Source organism: Pteropus vampyrus, unplaced genomic scaffold (assembly GCF_000151845.1).
Source record: "Pteropus vampyrus isolate Shadow unplaced genomic scaffold, Pvam_2.0 Scaffold36, whole genome shotgun sequence".
NCBI lineage: Eukaryota > Metazoa > Chordata > Mammalia > Chiroptera > Pteropodidae > Pteropus > Pteropus vampyrus.
The window spans coordinates 1,405,159-1,419,955 of record NW_011888817.1 but is presented as its reverse complement, the minus strand read 5'-3'; the positions used below and the strand labels follow the sequence as shown (position 1 = coordinate 1,419,955).

The 14,797-nt window shown below is 48.9% G+C and overlaps 1 protein-coding gene across 1 annotated transcript in view; it reads left to right on the top strand.

Moving 5' to 3' along the window:
- ECE1 (endothelin converting enzyme 1) overlaps window positions 1-14,797 on the top strand; it is a 58,550-nt gene that overhangs the window by 37,806 nt on the left and 5,947 nt on the right. Inside the window, exons 9-16 of the mRNA XM_023529394.1 lie at window positions 3,833-3,975; window positions 5,008-5,122; window positions 7,038-7,148; window positions 8,411-8,509; window positions 8,968-9,045; window positions 10,552-10,655; window positions 13,344-13,454; window positions 14,056-14,212. Of these exons, the coding sequence (XP_023385162.1) occupies window positions 3,833-3,975; window positions 5,008-5,122; window positions 7,038-7,148; window positions 8,411-8,509; window positions 8,968-9,045; window positions 10,552-10,655; window positions 13,344-13,454; window positions 14,056-14,212 (918 nt within the window). The remainder of the gene's footprint in view (window positions 1-3,832; window positions 3,976-5,007; window positions 5,123-7,037; window positions 7,149-8,410; window positions 8,510-8,967; window positions 9,046-10,551; window positions 10,656-13,343; window positions 13,455-14,055; window positions 14,213-14,797) is intronic.

Here is a 14,797-nt window from a genome sequence, read left to right as displayed (position 1 = left end):
GAGGCATGGGAGCCCTTTCCTCCAACCCGGCTGCAGAGCTGCCAGGATGGAGGGGACTTTAGCAGAGACAGCAGCCTGGAGTGGTGTGAGCCCTGGGCGTGGAGACAGAAGAGGGCCCTGGCTCAATCCCACCACCAGCCGTGTGCCCTTGGGCAAGTCACACAACCCCTTTTTTGAGCCTTGGTTTCCTTCCTTGTAAAATGCGCTTTGCTCGTTCATTCACACCTGCCATATGCCAAGGTACAGAGACAAATGAGAGTCACCTCCTGCTCCCACAAGGAGAAGTGGTTCTTTAAGCCACAGAGACCTTTGAGAACAGGTTGAAAACGACAGTGATTCCCAGAAGAAACGGACATATGTCTATATTATTATATGGCCACATAAAATAATAATGTCTAACATTTGAAGACGTCCTGGACCCCTGATGCTGTCTACTGAGTAAGAATCTCTGCCTGGCCTGCTCATGGGGTTGCAAGAGGATGAGATGAGACAAAGGCGAGATTTCATTCTGTAAACTGACATGCGTGGTTTAAATATATTTTAGTAATCATTATTAGCATTCCTTTGTTATTGCTGATCCTCACCCATGTCTCCAGCACTAAGCCAATTCGATTCATTCCACCCTTGGACGGAGGATGTCTCGTTGTTCCCTGGTATCTAGAAATTTGATTTTCTTTTCACACTCTAGGTGACTCAGGAAAAGGCACTCCAGCCTTCACAGTGTGGTTCTAGGCTAGCCCAGCCAGAGGGCAGAGTGGTTTCAGGCTAGCCCCCAGCGGAGCCTGAATTCAGAGCAGTGAATCACACATCCTTCTGTCGCTTCTCTGGGGGCCTGAGGACCCTCCCATTCATTTCTAGGACCTCCCACACTGAAAGGTGTTTGGGAATGAGCCCCATCCCCTGCTCTGAATTCTCCAGCTGAGATAAAGCCCAATAACATTTTTCTTTTCTCTCCCACTTTGCAAGCCTACTTAAGCTGGTTGGTTGGTGACCAGCAGTACTCTTTGGCTGTGCTTGTGGAAAATAGAGCTCATCAGTGTGCCCCAAAGGATATGAGTCACACGTGGAATGTCCTAGTCAGTTAAAACAGCCATCTCCTTGGAGACAGACCTCGGCACACGTATTTAAGTTAGGCATTCACTAGAAGAATAGAGATTGAACATGTGAAAATCCTGGTATTCGGCACACACCCTGTCTCAGAGTGGTGGGACTTCACCTGCACAGAACACCTGCTGTCCCTAAAGGAACAGGCTTGTGTTAAATATATAGAGATTTATCTCCTGGTCAGAGATCCAGTTCCCTGCAGTTCATGAAGCTCCGTTAGTTGTATAAACAATGGTGTTTTGTAAACTTGGTCAATTTCCCAGAGGTCTTTACCAGCAGGTCATGCAGGCAGGTCGTCTAAGCGTTGAGCCCTATTTGACCATCTCACCTAGACAGCTCCAAGTCCTGCAACCACAGAAATATGAAGGAGAAGCCCCAGATGTTACCTGCCCAAGGGGCTTCTGCCAAGAAGAGAGAGCAGAAGCAAGGAGCTGGGGAGAAGGGAAACTCAGTTTGTTGAACAAGCTGTCCCTAGAGGCACAGAGCAGCCAACCCTGGAGTGGGAGGCAGGAATTGTTGTCCTCATTTTAGAGAAAGACAAATTTTCTCAGTCTAGTACAGGGCTTTTCCAGCTCACCACACTGCCAGGCAGGCAGGCAGGCTGGTGCTGGAGCCCGCTGGGCACAGCTCTCCCAGACTCTGTGGGTGGTCTGCAATAGGTCATGGCAGAACTACAGACTAGCCCCCGCCCCCGACTGAGAGCCCCCACTTGCCTATGGGAGCTGCCCTCCTCTGTCCTTTGAATTGAGGTCCTTGTTCCTCAGCAGCTGAGCTGCCCTTTAAAAGCACAGGCCTGCACAGTCACTAGTTAACTGTGTGACGTCAGAAAAGCCACTTTAACTCATCTGCAAATTCAGTGTCTGCTAAGTGAAGGGTTTTTATGGCTGCCTCTCTCACTGAGGACATCGTAGGTATTTACCAACTGGTTATAGATTCCACTGATATATAGACTGATTTTGTATTATGGATTGATCTTACCATATGAAGATCATCATTTATAATGCATCTCTCACTTCCCTCATTTGTCTTGCATTTTTGTCCTTTTTAAAGGGAACAGAGAACAGAATTTGGAATTGGACAAGCCCAGGCCCACTTTTGGGAGACCTTGAGCAATGATGACAATAGCTCATATGGATTGAGTGTTTGCTAAGTGCCAGATACCCTGCTAAATGATCGACATGTATAGGTATTTTTTGTTCTAACATGGCACGTGTAGTCCTGAAAAACCTTGCATTCTATAAATTACGGAAAGTAACTAAAAATAACAAGACATATTGGAAAAATAGGACTAGAACAGACTGTTCAAATGTGCAACTTTGTTTGAGGACATGACACTAAATAAAATAAGCCAGTCACAAAAGAGCAAATACTGTATGGCCCCACTTCTATGAGGAAGCTAGCATAGTCAAATTCATAGAGGCAGAACGTATGATGGGGCTTGTCTAGGGCTGGGGGAGGGTTCTGGGGGGGGTTATGGTTTAATAGGTATAGAGTTTCACTTTTGCAAGATAAAGTCTGTGCAAAGATGGTGGTGTTGGTCACATAACAACATGAATGTGCTTCATACCACTGAACCATACACTTAAAAAGGGTTAAGAAGGTCAGTTTTATATGCATGTTTTATCACAATTTTTTAAAAAGTTGTGTAACTGTCTAATCAAAACACTCATAAAACAATAATTGGAGACTGCCCGGTGGGAAGTAGAAATGCTGGCTGTGGACACTGAGGCCCTGCAGACAGACGGGAGCTTGGAGCAGGGGGGCTGCCGGTGAGGTGGGCCAAGAGCAAGTGCAGCCTGCTGGAAGCAGAGAGTTAAGTCGAGCTGGGTGTGCCTCTGTTGGGGGAGGGGGCAGGTGCTCATTTTATATTGTCTTAAAATAGAGCTGATGAGCTTCCTGTGGGTGCCTCAGCTGAGCTGAGGGCTTTCCATTTCTTGCTGAAGGTTGTCTCTCGTTCTACACTTGCTTTGCCAGATGCCATGCCTAAGGAAAAAAAAACACCCATGGACCAAAGTAGCTGACACGTTATACTGCTGTCATTCTTGAATTTAGCAGCTATACAGTAAGCCGGTCAGATAGAGGCTATTTGATGCTATGGAAGCACCTGTTGAGTGGGACAGTATTAACTCATTTAATACTAAACCCTATGAGGCAGGGGGCTCTGTTATTATGGTGATCTCCATTTTTCAGATGAGATCCTCAGGCACCAAGGGGTTCATCATCTTACTTATGGTCACACAGCTTGTGAGTAGAAGAGCCAGAGTGTGAACCTGGGGAGTCTGGCTGCAGATTCTACACGCTTGCCCATCACAGGCCCGTCTGAGGCTCAGTTTCTCCATCGATAAAATGGGGATAATAATTCACCTCCGGAGACTGCCACAAGGACCAACTGGAAGGAGACATAAGCAACTTCTGCAGTGACACCTGGCAGGGGAGGGGCTTGACCAACCACAGCTGCTCGCTGCTGCCACTGTGTCTCCTCTACTCTACCCTAGTTCCATTTCAAGTTAAAGTTGTGGCTCCTGAGAATTTTATCTACAGCATCTCTGACAAAAGTCAGCTGGCCTCTGTTTGACATCTGCTCGGTGCATTGTTGGACAGGTCCCAGTCCTTTGCTTTGCCCAAGGGTAGAAGGCACAATGACCACTTCTTCAGACGAACGCCCTGGAGATGTGGGTTCTGAGGAGAAATGGCCCAGCCAGAGTCACACTGTCCTCTTCCTTTCCAGACCTTGGCCCCCGCCATCAACTGGCTGCCCTTCCTCAACACCATCTTCTACCCCGTGGAGATCAACGAATCGGAGCCTATTGTTGTCTATGACAAGGAGTACCTCGGGCAGGTCTCCACCCTCATCAACAGCACCGACAAATGGTGAGGGGTACCTAGCGGCCGGGGACAGACCTTTCACAGGCAGCCTTTGGGGCCACACACTGCTGCCTTCTTCTCAGGCAGGATGGGTGGGGACAGCGGATGACAACCTAATTCAGAAAAGTGGACCCTGGGTCTGGCTTTTATGAGAGGCAGCCGAGCGCCCTGGTTACCAGCGCAGGTGGACATCCCAGCTCCTCCACCTACCAGCTTTGTAGCCTTGAGCACATTTCTCACCTTCCTTAGGTTCATTTTCGGCATCCATAAAATGGGGACATAAACTGCACCTACCGTGTAGGGTTATCGGTTGTGAGAACTGAGTGGAATAATCCGTGGGAAGTGTTTTAACATGGAATGGGACTCGGTAAATGTTAGCTAATATTTTTATTTTTGATTTTTTTTTTTAATTTTTAAGATTGTAGAAATTTTTGAAAACTGCAGAAAAAAATAGGAAAATAATTATAATTACTCAGAACACCACTGTCGATCTTATGGGATGGGCCCGTGTGTTTGTGAGTGTGCATTTGGGGTGAGAGAAAGCATGTATGTGAGAGAGAGGGAGAGAGAGAGATGGATTTTCTAATACATGGTTCCTTTTCCCCCCATGATTGTGACTACATGTAGAGGCTGCTTTTCCCCTGACCTTTATTATAAGCAGTTTTCCCCATGTCACCCCAAACCCTCTGCAGACCTCATTTTTCTTGACTGCGTAGTATTCCATTGAGCATAAATATGATTATTTACTTACCCCTTCTCCTGTTGTCAGACATTTAGATTGGTTCCAGTTTGAGGCTAGCAATAAGCATTTATTGAGCACTTGTGGTGTACAGTCATTGCACTAGGCACAGAGGGGTTTTCAAAAGAAGACCCAGGCTCTGCCCTGGAAGAGCTGCCCTCGCAAGTGCTTCGAGAGCAGTAACCAGCCCCACTGGGATGGGAAGGCTTGGTGTGAGCGCCCCTAGAGATCAGCGGGGGAAGTGCTGTGACACGTCTGCCGGGAGCCATTTCTGAGCACTGTCTGGTGTCCTACCCCAGCCTGCTGAACAACTACATGATCTGGAACCTGGTGCGAAAGACAAGCACCTTCCTCGATCAGCGCTTTCAAGACGCCGATGAGAAGTTTATGGAAGTCATGTATGGGACCAAGAAGGTGAGCCTGTTTGTGGCATGTGTTGAGCACCTACTATGTGCCAGGCCTTGAGTTGGGGGCTGGTGTGACCAGGGCCATGGAACTCGTGAGGGAGTTAGATGATAGGCAGAGAACGGAGAGGGCCCCTCAGGTTTCCCTGAGCACACAGGAGGGGACATAAGCCAGCCTGGGATGGACAGAAGCTTCCAGAAGGAAGCGATTATACCAAATCTTAAAGAGTAAAGAGCAGTCTTGGCACTTAGCTAATTTACAGCAAAAAGTAGTCTGTGTTCTCTCTCAACTCCTCGATGATAATGATAAACGCTTTCCTTACCTAACTCATGTGAGCTTCACATCCCCTGTGGGGTAGGTGCCATCATCAGCTCCCTTTTACACAAGAGACCCCCAATGATAGTACTTTTCTCTCATAAACATTAAGCACTTGGAGCAGCACCTGGCTCACGGTAAGTATGATGCAAGCGTTCGCTGATGTTATTATCCTTCCTGGCCCCAGAACACATGTTTCCACCCACCTTTAAAGTCCCCCACATTCTTTCAGAGGTCCTAGGGCTCCAGGGCCCGCCCCTTCCCTCTCCCAGGGAACTCCCTGGTCCTGACCTCCTGTGTGGTCAGCCTGGCCGGACCAGGTGCAGCTTGTGTTCAGCTGGAGGCTGTACCTCTGGGGAAGAGAGGCAGGATTACGGGGAGCAGGGGGAAGACAGGGAAGACGTCCAAGCAGGCACCTGGGTGGGAAAGCTTAAAAGAACTTGCTTTTTTGCCTGGAAGAAGTTTTTTAACTAAGGCGTAATTTACATACAATAAAATGCATGCATGAAGTACACAGTGCAGTGAGTTTTAACGAATGAAATCACACGTGCAACCACCACGCCAATCAGAGGGCATTTCCCTCACCAGCGTCCTCTGAGCAGAAGGTTCCCCTGTGCCCCTCTCCCGTCAGCCCCCCACCCTGTACCTCCAGGTGGGTGTAGGTGGGTGTAGATGGAATCATATGCTAGGCACCCTTTTTCATCTGGCTTCTTTCGCTCAGCATAAGCCTGTGAAATTCATCCGTGGTGTGTATATTCGTAGTTTATTCCTTTTTGTTGCCAAGTAGTGTGCTGTTGTATAAAAATACCACATTCTGTTTATTCATCTGCCTATTGATGGGCATTTGGGTTATTTTCAGTTGAGGGCTGTTATGAAGTGGGCTGCCCAAGCCCGGATGATTTTTACCACCTGTTGTTCAGGGTTCAGAGGGCTGCTGCTCAGGGAGTGGGTGAGGCTGAATGTTGCCTGGATGCTCTTCCCTGAGCCATGCATGCTCCATGAGGCTGCAGCTCCTGGGGTACCCACCTGGAGATGTCCTGTGGCTATTGAGCTCACAGGTGACACCAAGAACAAATAAATGTGTCTGGTCCTACAGTGGCTGTTTTTTTTCTAGGAGGCTTTAAATGGGGCTGGGATCCTGGCTTTCCTGAAAGGTTTTCTTGCTGCTCAGGGTTAGACGAGGTAACTTCCCAAGGTCCTTTGTCATCAGGATTTTTAGCCTCCACCAGGAGGCAGGACAAGGTAGGGGTAGGAGAGTAGGGTGTAGGGTTGGACACGGCAGAGTTCTGGTTACTGTGGGACCCAGAACTGGATACGTGACTTCTCTGTGCTGAGTTTGTTTCCTCATCTGTCAAGGGCCCACCATCCCTGCCTCCAAGGCTCACTTTGATGGGTTGATGGGATACCGCGTGTGGAGCCTGCATTCAGAAAATAGTACATGGTGGTGATGAGGGATGTCGTGGGGCCTCTCGGCCCAGTGCCTAAAAGAATTTCTGCTGGGTTAAGAAAGGTCTCCCTGAAGTTCTGGAAGGAAATACGGGCACCAGATGGACAAGGGTTGGGCAGAAGGAGGACAGGGCCAAATAACCCTTCGCACTTGTGTTCCCAGACCTGTCTTCCTCGCTGGAAGTTTTGCGTGAGTGACACAGAAAACAACTTGGGCTTCGCCCTGGGCCCCATGTTTGTCAAAGAGACCTTCGCCGAAGACAGCAAGAACATAGTAAGTGCCCCGTCTTGGACACAGGCTGTAGCATCACGCCAGCAATGGTCCCTTGTGAACTTGACAGCCCACACTCTGGTCTGCTCTGGACCTTCCCCGCTCCAGCCCAGGGCTCCAGCCTTAACTCCAAGGTCCCGTTTTCTGAAGCCTTAAATAATGTGAGTCAGCCGTGATAGGCACTGTTACTGAGTGCCAGGTCTTTTACCTGCATTATCTCATTTAACCCTTGCCGCAGCCCTGCAGGGTTATTCTAGCCGTGTCTACCTCCAAGGGTATGAAGAACCCAGCTAGATAATGTTGACACAGCAGCTCTGGCCTAGAGGGTGACATTTTTCTTACACTGGGTGACAGATTTATTCTAGACGGGCACAGGAATGTCCTGGCTAAGCATGATGTGAAGACAGCCAGGCCTCAGTTCAGATCTTGGATTTACCACTTCCTGGTTGGGTGACTTGGGACAATATTCTCACCTCACCTGTCACATGGGAGTAGGCATGTGCATCCACCAGCGGGAGATTTTTTAAAATGAGAGACTACACATAAAGAGCACCTGGCACAAAATAACGGTTCGATAAAAGGTAGCTGTTATGTTGTTACAATTTTTATTACTAATATTAAATACATAGATGTTATCTGCAGTCAGAAGTTAGCAGAGACTAGAATCCGTTATGTGAGCCTTGCCCGTGGGTGGCTGGTGCAGAGTCCACGTAGAGTTCGGTGGGCCATCGGTCCCTCTGTGCTTTCTGCTGCGTGACGCCGCCTTCCCCTGGTCCGGCATCTTCAGCTGCCAGGGCTCCTTATTCCTCTCAAACCTGCACAAAGCACTTCTGAAACTGCTCCTTGGAACTTGAGTTCTCTAGATTTTAATGCCCATTGCATCAAAAAGGAATTCTGTGGTCCAGTAAGTCTGAGGATGGCTATGTCTTCTAGTCCTCTCTGAAAGGAATCGCAGTGCATGTGATACCGTAAAGGCTCTGAAAAGTCCTGCAGTGAAGAGACTTTCCCAGCATTCTCAAAGCTTGCCCTAAGGGTATTTGACCATGGAGCCCTGGTTATGGAAGTCCAGTCTTATCTTGCAGGGCATTAGTGTTCTGAAGAACAAGGTTAGGGAACATGGCTGAGGCGCCCCTTCTTAGCCTAGCACCTAGGAGCCTGAGGTTTTGAGCCAAGAGCTGAGTTTAGTCTCTGTCTGGGTGTCATCCTCCTACATGGGGACCCGTCCAGTGCCCAGGCCTTACTGATTCAGCTTCTTATCTCCCCAGGCCAGTGAGATAATCCTGGAGATCAAGAAGGCGTTTGAGGAAAGCCTGAGCACCCTGAAGTGGATGGATGAAGACACTCGGAAATCAGCCAAAGAAAAGGTGACGTCTGCCTGGTGCTTACGGGACTGGCTGAGGCTTCCTGCACAGAGGCCACAGCCACCAGTAGAGGAGGGTGGATGATGGAGAGACTATGACCAGGTTCTGTCCTGCCTTCAGGGGGTGGACAGTCCAGCAGGGTGGAGGGACAGCCTTGAACACATGAGTGCGTTGATGACAGTATGAAAACAAACCGCCAAATGTGTAGGGGTGGCAGGCGTGCAGGGGGGTGTGACGTGTCTCAGGGAGAGTGAAGGGTCCGATGTGATCTGGTGGGGTCGTCGCAGTGGAGGCTTCCCTTGGGAAGGGACATTTAAGCAAGACCCAAAGGATAAGTAGAAGTTAGGCAAGAGAGGGATCTTTCCGGAAAGAGATGTGAAAGGCCTGAGGTGGGAGGAGCCTTGCCCCGGTTCCCACAGAGCGCTGCTGGGCACTCACCGTTCTGTGTCTCTCCTGTCCAGGCAGATGCAATCTACAACATGATAGGCTACCCCAACTTCATCATGGACCCCAAGGAGCTGGACAAAGTGTTCAATGACGTGAGTGGCTCTCACCCTGTCCCTTTGCGTTCCCAAATGCCCCTGTCCCCACTCGAGAAAGGGCAGAGGCAGTTTGGGTCCAGATGGGACGCCGGAGGCATGATGACTCTCAAGACATCTTGAGATGCTGAAGTGTGGGGTTTGGGGACGAATCAGGCACAAGGAAGCCACTCTCTCCCTGCTCCTTCCTCCCCTGGGCCAGCTGTAGGTCCCACCTCCCTGGGAGACACTGGCAGTCAGTACCAGAGTAGTGCCATGTGCCCTGCTGGAAGCGGTCTGCTCCATTTAATGCGTGGGAAATAGTGTGTGGGGGGGGGAACATTCTAGAAGGTGCACAGCTCATTGGTGCCCCTAAAACGTAAGGGAGTGGGGTACAGCGCATACCGCCTCCTCCTTCCCAGCCTGGGGTCCTCCCCACCTTCCCAGAGAAGCCTGGACCCCTGATTTGGCCTTTGAAATGCAAATGGGGAAGAGGAAGCACAAACCCTAAATGTGTGTAAAAGCTTAATTTGGGTAGCAAGGGTGGTTAATGTACCCCTCGTGTTTAGAACTTTTGGCAAATCACTCCTTTCAGTGGATTGTGCTTCTGCCCTGAAAGATAAAGTTTTATATCTTGGTGTGATTGAAACTTGTAAATTCAGGCATTTTTACAGTTGTAATAACATCTCATCATGGTTATATTTAAAACCTCAGAATATTAAAATTACTTCTGAGAATACAAGACTCATTCCGCAGCCTTTTTCCTTGAGCATCATTTAAGATGCTCCAGAATGGCATAATAGAAGACCAGCGGTTTCTGGAAACCGCCCAGGCAGAGCCCGCAGGATCAGAGTCCCGCCCCCAAGGGCCCAGCATTTAACCAGAGCCTTGTCGTAAAGCCAGAAAGCTCTAGAGAGAATCTAGGGAGAACCTCGCACCTGAAAAGATCTGAAAGGCTGGGCTGAGTGGTGAGGAAGGTGTGTGATAATGCCCGTCCCCTGACATTTCGGAGATAGAGCCCAGCTTGATTTCTGAGATCATTGCTGTCCAGTATGGTCGCTATTCGCCACAGATGGCTAATTAATTAAAATGGAATTAATTTAAATTAAAAAGTCACACTAGCCCCATGTGGCCAGTATCTATATTTTGGACAACATGGGCATAGAACGTGTCCATCATCACAGAAAGTTCTGTTGGACAGCGCTGGAGATATTTCCTGCCAAAGGCCCAGGAGCTCCTGTGGGGGCATCGCCTGGGACACTGCTGGGCGTTGGGCAGTCCTGGGGGAAGCTCTTAGTATGTCCTTGAGGGGGGGCGGGTGCCAGGCCCCAGCAGGGTGACGGCTGAGAGAAGAGCCCAAGCCTGCAGCCCCGAGTCCTCCCTCCTAGCCTGTCACCTTCAGGCCAACCCCTTAACCTCGTGGGGCTCCGGTTTCCTCGGTTTTAGAAGAAACAATTTGCATTCGCAGATCTGAGGTGCGCCCAGCCCTGGTGTCCTCTGACCCTGTGACTTTGCTCTCTTGGCCAGTACACTGCAGTTCCGGACCTCTACTTCGAGAATGCCATGCGGTTTTTCAACTTCTCCTGGAGGGTCACCGCGGACCAGCTCAGGAAAGCTCCCAACAGAGACCAGTGAGTGCCGGGCCTCCCCAGGGAGCACGGGTGCTCTGGGCTGAGCTCGCCTCTGCGACACTCGTACCATGTGCTCGATAGAAGTGTCATAAGGGCCCTCCGAAGAGTGGGTCCTGTTGTCATCCCACTTTTCAGTTAAAGAAACTGAGGACGAAGGAAGCGTTGCCCAGCCAGGAGCTGGGATCGGCCACGGCAGTGGCCCCAGCGCCCCCAGCGCCAGGCTGTTAGCAGAGTGGCCTGGCCTCTGGAGTTGAGAAGACTGGGCATCACATCCCAGCTCTGCCACGTTAGCCGTCAGAGCTGGTGTGACAATCAGGTGTGAGAACTTCTGGAGAGTGTCACACAGAGGAGACCCTCAGCTAGTTTCCACTAATTCCCCACTGACAGAAGTGGTGGAGTCTCACGGGCAGTTCCCCCACAGAGGCCCCAGGGAAAGATTCTGGATAGGCCCACAGCAGCTGTGTTTCCCAAACCTCACTGCACATCAGAACCCTCCAGGGAATTTTTTTTAAAAAGATACAGCTTCCTGGCTTGTAACCCAGACCTTCTTAAATCAAAATAATCTGGAGTGAGACCTGGTATCTGTTGTTTTCTTAACGGTCTTCTCAGAAAACTCTAATATAGTCAGCCCAGTACTAGTTTTCAGACTCAGCTCCCTCCATGCCTAAAACATTTGGAGGAATCTTACCAAAAGGTGAAAGCAACTTCTCTTTGCCTCTGGCGCCCCCTTGTGGACAACGGGGGTTTGACCATCTCTGTTCCCTCTGTTTTCCCTTGTTCAGAGTACCCCTCCCTCTAAATGCAGAAGGCGGTCTTTAATCTCCAGAATATGGCACAGGTACTGCCACAGGTGCCAAATTTATTTGAAATGTTTTAATTTAGCTTGAGATTTTTCATTGAAATTTTGTCTCCTACTCATTAATGTATCCATGATTATTTGAATATAAATGTGATGTCAACTTCACAATAGCTTTCCATGGCTTCAGGCACCTAACTCATCTCTGTGGGGCTCACCTGGAAACAGAGTGACCATCGAGGCTTTTAGAGAAAATATCCTTTCTGTCTCACTCCACTCCTCACTGGCCCTTCCACTCCATACCAGAAAAATCACCAAGGGGCCAAATGTCTCATTACTGTATACCATCAGGGTCCCTTCTGTGCTCTTAAAAAATTATTGGATCCCAAAGAGCTTTTTTGTTTATGGAAGTTACATCAATTTTTATGCAAATTTTATGGAAAACCTATTTTACGTGTTTGATAAGAAAAGAGGTATTGTTTTTACTTTTTGCAAATTTCTTTAATGTGTGGCTTAATAAGAGACAGATGGATTCCTGTGTCTGCTTTTGCATGCAGTCTATTGCAGTGTATTGTTTTAAAATACATAAAGAAAATCTAGCCTCACACAGATCTATAGTTGGAAAGGGAGAGGGAACATTTTATTAGTCTTTTCCGACATTAGTACACATTCTTCATTGATATTACACCAAAACTCAACAAGTTTCTTAAAGGCTAATTGCACTGTGGAATCCGAAACCGTATCTTTGAATTTCTCATACTTGGTTGCACTAAAATCCATCAGTTTGCCTTGTACTTTGCACGAATCTTTTACCCAAAGCATGATTTTGTAACATCAAGCATTGGTCATTTGGAAAGTAATAGTCGACTGAGTTTTATATATCTTCCAAATAATGACTCTTGATACAATATCCAAAAAAAATCCTCATGTGTTAATATCACTGCCAACCTCCTAAGAAGTCTTTAAGTATTGAGAAGCTGACAAATTTGTGGTGGCAAGTTTTTCAGAATTTTAGTTTTTGCTTGAAACGTCTATTTTTTTTTTTTTGAAACCTTGAATTTGGCGACAAATAGTGTCAGTTGTTTTCCTTGAGGCGATGGGCTCACTTTATTCGTTTTTAAAAGCAAATGTCTACCACATCCCAAGTCTGAAATGCCAGTTTGTCACACTTGTCCTCTCAAATACAAATGATGTTCTGGGAAAAAACCAGAAGCATTTACATGTACTTCCTGCGTGGTCACATGGAGGATTTAAGGTCTTGTGCTTGAGGACCTAGCTTTAATGAAGTTGATAATTATGCTACATCATCAAGAATGTTCTAAAGTGAAAAAAGTGCTTTTTTTTTTTTTCTCGTGAAGAAAATAATTGGTGCCTTGACTCTGCTAAGGCTACAACATTCTACTTTCTGTTGTTTTTACACCATCAGTGTAAAAGCCAACATACTGAAAAAGGTAAATAATGTCTTAATGTTGTTATGAAAATAGTTTTGACCTCATAGACCCCCGAAAGGGAACTGAGGACCCCCCTCCCAGATATCCACAGACCATGCTTTGAGAACATGGTTACATTTGAGAATGAATACATTTTGAGCCAAAACAATAATGACTTTTTTGGTGTATAATGGTCCATTGTGTTCTTTGTAAGAGCCTCAGTATTCCCTTGTGTGGTGTGACCTCGGATTTAACCGATCCCTTATTCACAGACATTTAGGTGTTTTCCAGTTTTCCCCTCTCAGAAACAGTGCTGCTGTGGCTTTCCTTGTACTGTGTACTCTTGGGCCTGGGGTCATGAGGAATCCACATTTTTAAGGCTCTTGGTACCCTCCAGGCGGGCTGTCCTCACTTGCCTTCCCCCTAGCTGTGCCTGTCTTTTCATGTGCGTGTTGCTTGCAGGTGGAGCATGACCCCCCCCATGGTGAACGCTTACTACTCACCCACCAAGAACGAGATTGTGTTTCCGGCCGGAATCCTGCAGGCCCCATTCTACACCCGCTCTTCACCCAAGTACGATCGACACTCCTGGTGCTTATGCCCCATCTCTTTGCCCTGCCCCTAGGCCGACCCCCAGCCCGGCCCTGTGGCCCACAGCTGACCACACGATCCAGCCAGCTCACTGAGTGCACTTTGCTCCATGGGCCCAGGCAGCCTGGGGGCATCCTCACCCCCTGGAATCTGGAAGCCCCGAGCAGTGGGAATGTGGGGGCATGTCATTCTAACAGTGTTTTAGAATAGTCACAGCTGGGGAGCTGGGAAGGGTGAGGGCACCGTCTCAGAAAGGAGCTCCACACGGGCCTGGTTTTGCTGGCTGCGTGGCCCTTGGGCAAGGTGGTTGCACCATTCCAAGCCTCAGATTCTTCATTTATAGAGTCGGTTACTAATGCCTTACTTACTCTTCTGAGATGACCAAGGAGAACAGTGCAGTTCTGTCAAGCATCTAGCACCGTGCTTGGCATCCAGTGGGCACAGGCTGATCACAGCCGCCTCACCCAGCCTCTGACGAGCTTCACACTCAGGCTGCAGTCACGTCCCCGTGTGTCTCCAGGCCTAGGAAGTGGTGGTTCCTCCCACCGTGGCATCACTCTCTCTTTTGTGTCCTCCCATCCAGGGCCTTAAATTTTGGTGGCATCGGTGTCGTCGTGGGCCACGAACTGACTCATGCTTTTGATGATCAAGGTATGGGTTCCTTGGGGGTCCCCGTTAGATGGGCCCACTCGCTTCCTGGAGCCGCTGATCATCTGCTTTTGCTCCCATCACTTCTGAGAGTCTTCACCTTGAAATAGAAGGATCTGGGTTCAAAGCCTGGCCCAGCCAGCTGCCAATTGTGTGAACTTTAGCAAGCCTCATCATTGCTCCAAGCCTCTGTTTCCTTGTCCATAAACTAGGCATGATGATCCCAGCCTCGTGCGGTGATTGTGAGGGCTGTGTCAGACTCACAGTGGAGCACCCTGCTCCTGGCAGGTGTCCAGCCCTTGGGGGTGGGTGGTAGTCAGCAGGAGCATATTCCTCACCACCACTCGAGAATTCTCTGGTCTGACCACAATCAGAGGAGTCGAAGTCAGTCCCCTGATCACCAGCTAAGGTCCAGAATCCTCATTGCCTCCTGCCTTGGAGAGCCCAAGTCCGAGGAGGAGGAGGAGGCAGGACCTCAGAGGCTATGACCTTAGCCACCGGCTCCATTTACCCCTCCGTGCCCAGGGTCAGAGGCTCTCAGCAGCCTTGACAGTGAGTCCTGCTCCACCTGAACTTTGAACATGTTAGTCTTTTGCCTGAGTCACGTTCCTCCATCCCCCGCCCCCACCCGGACTGGCTAATTCTAATTCATTCAGCAACTTCAACGCTCAGAGCGG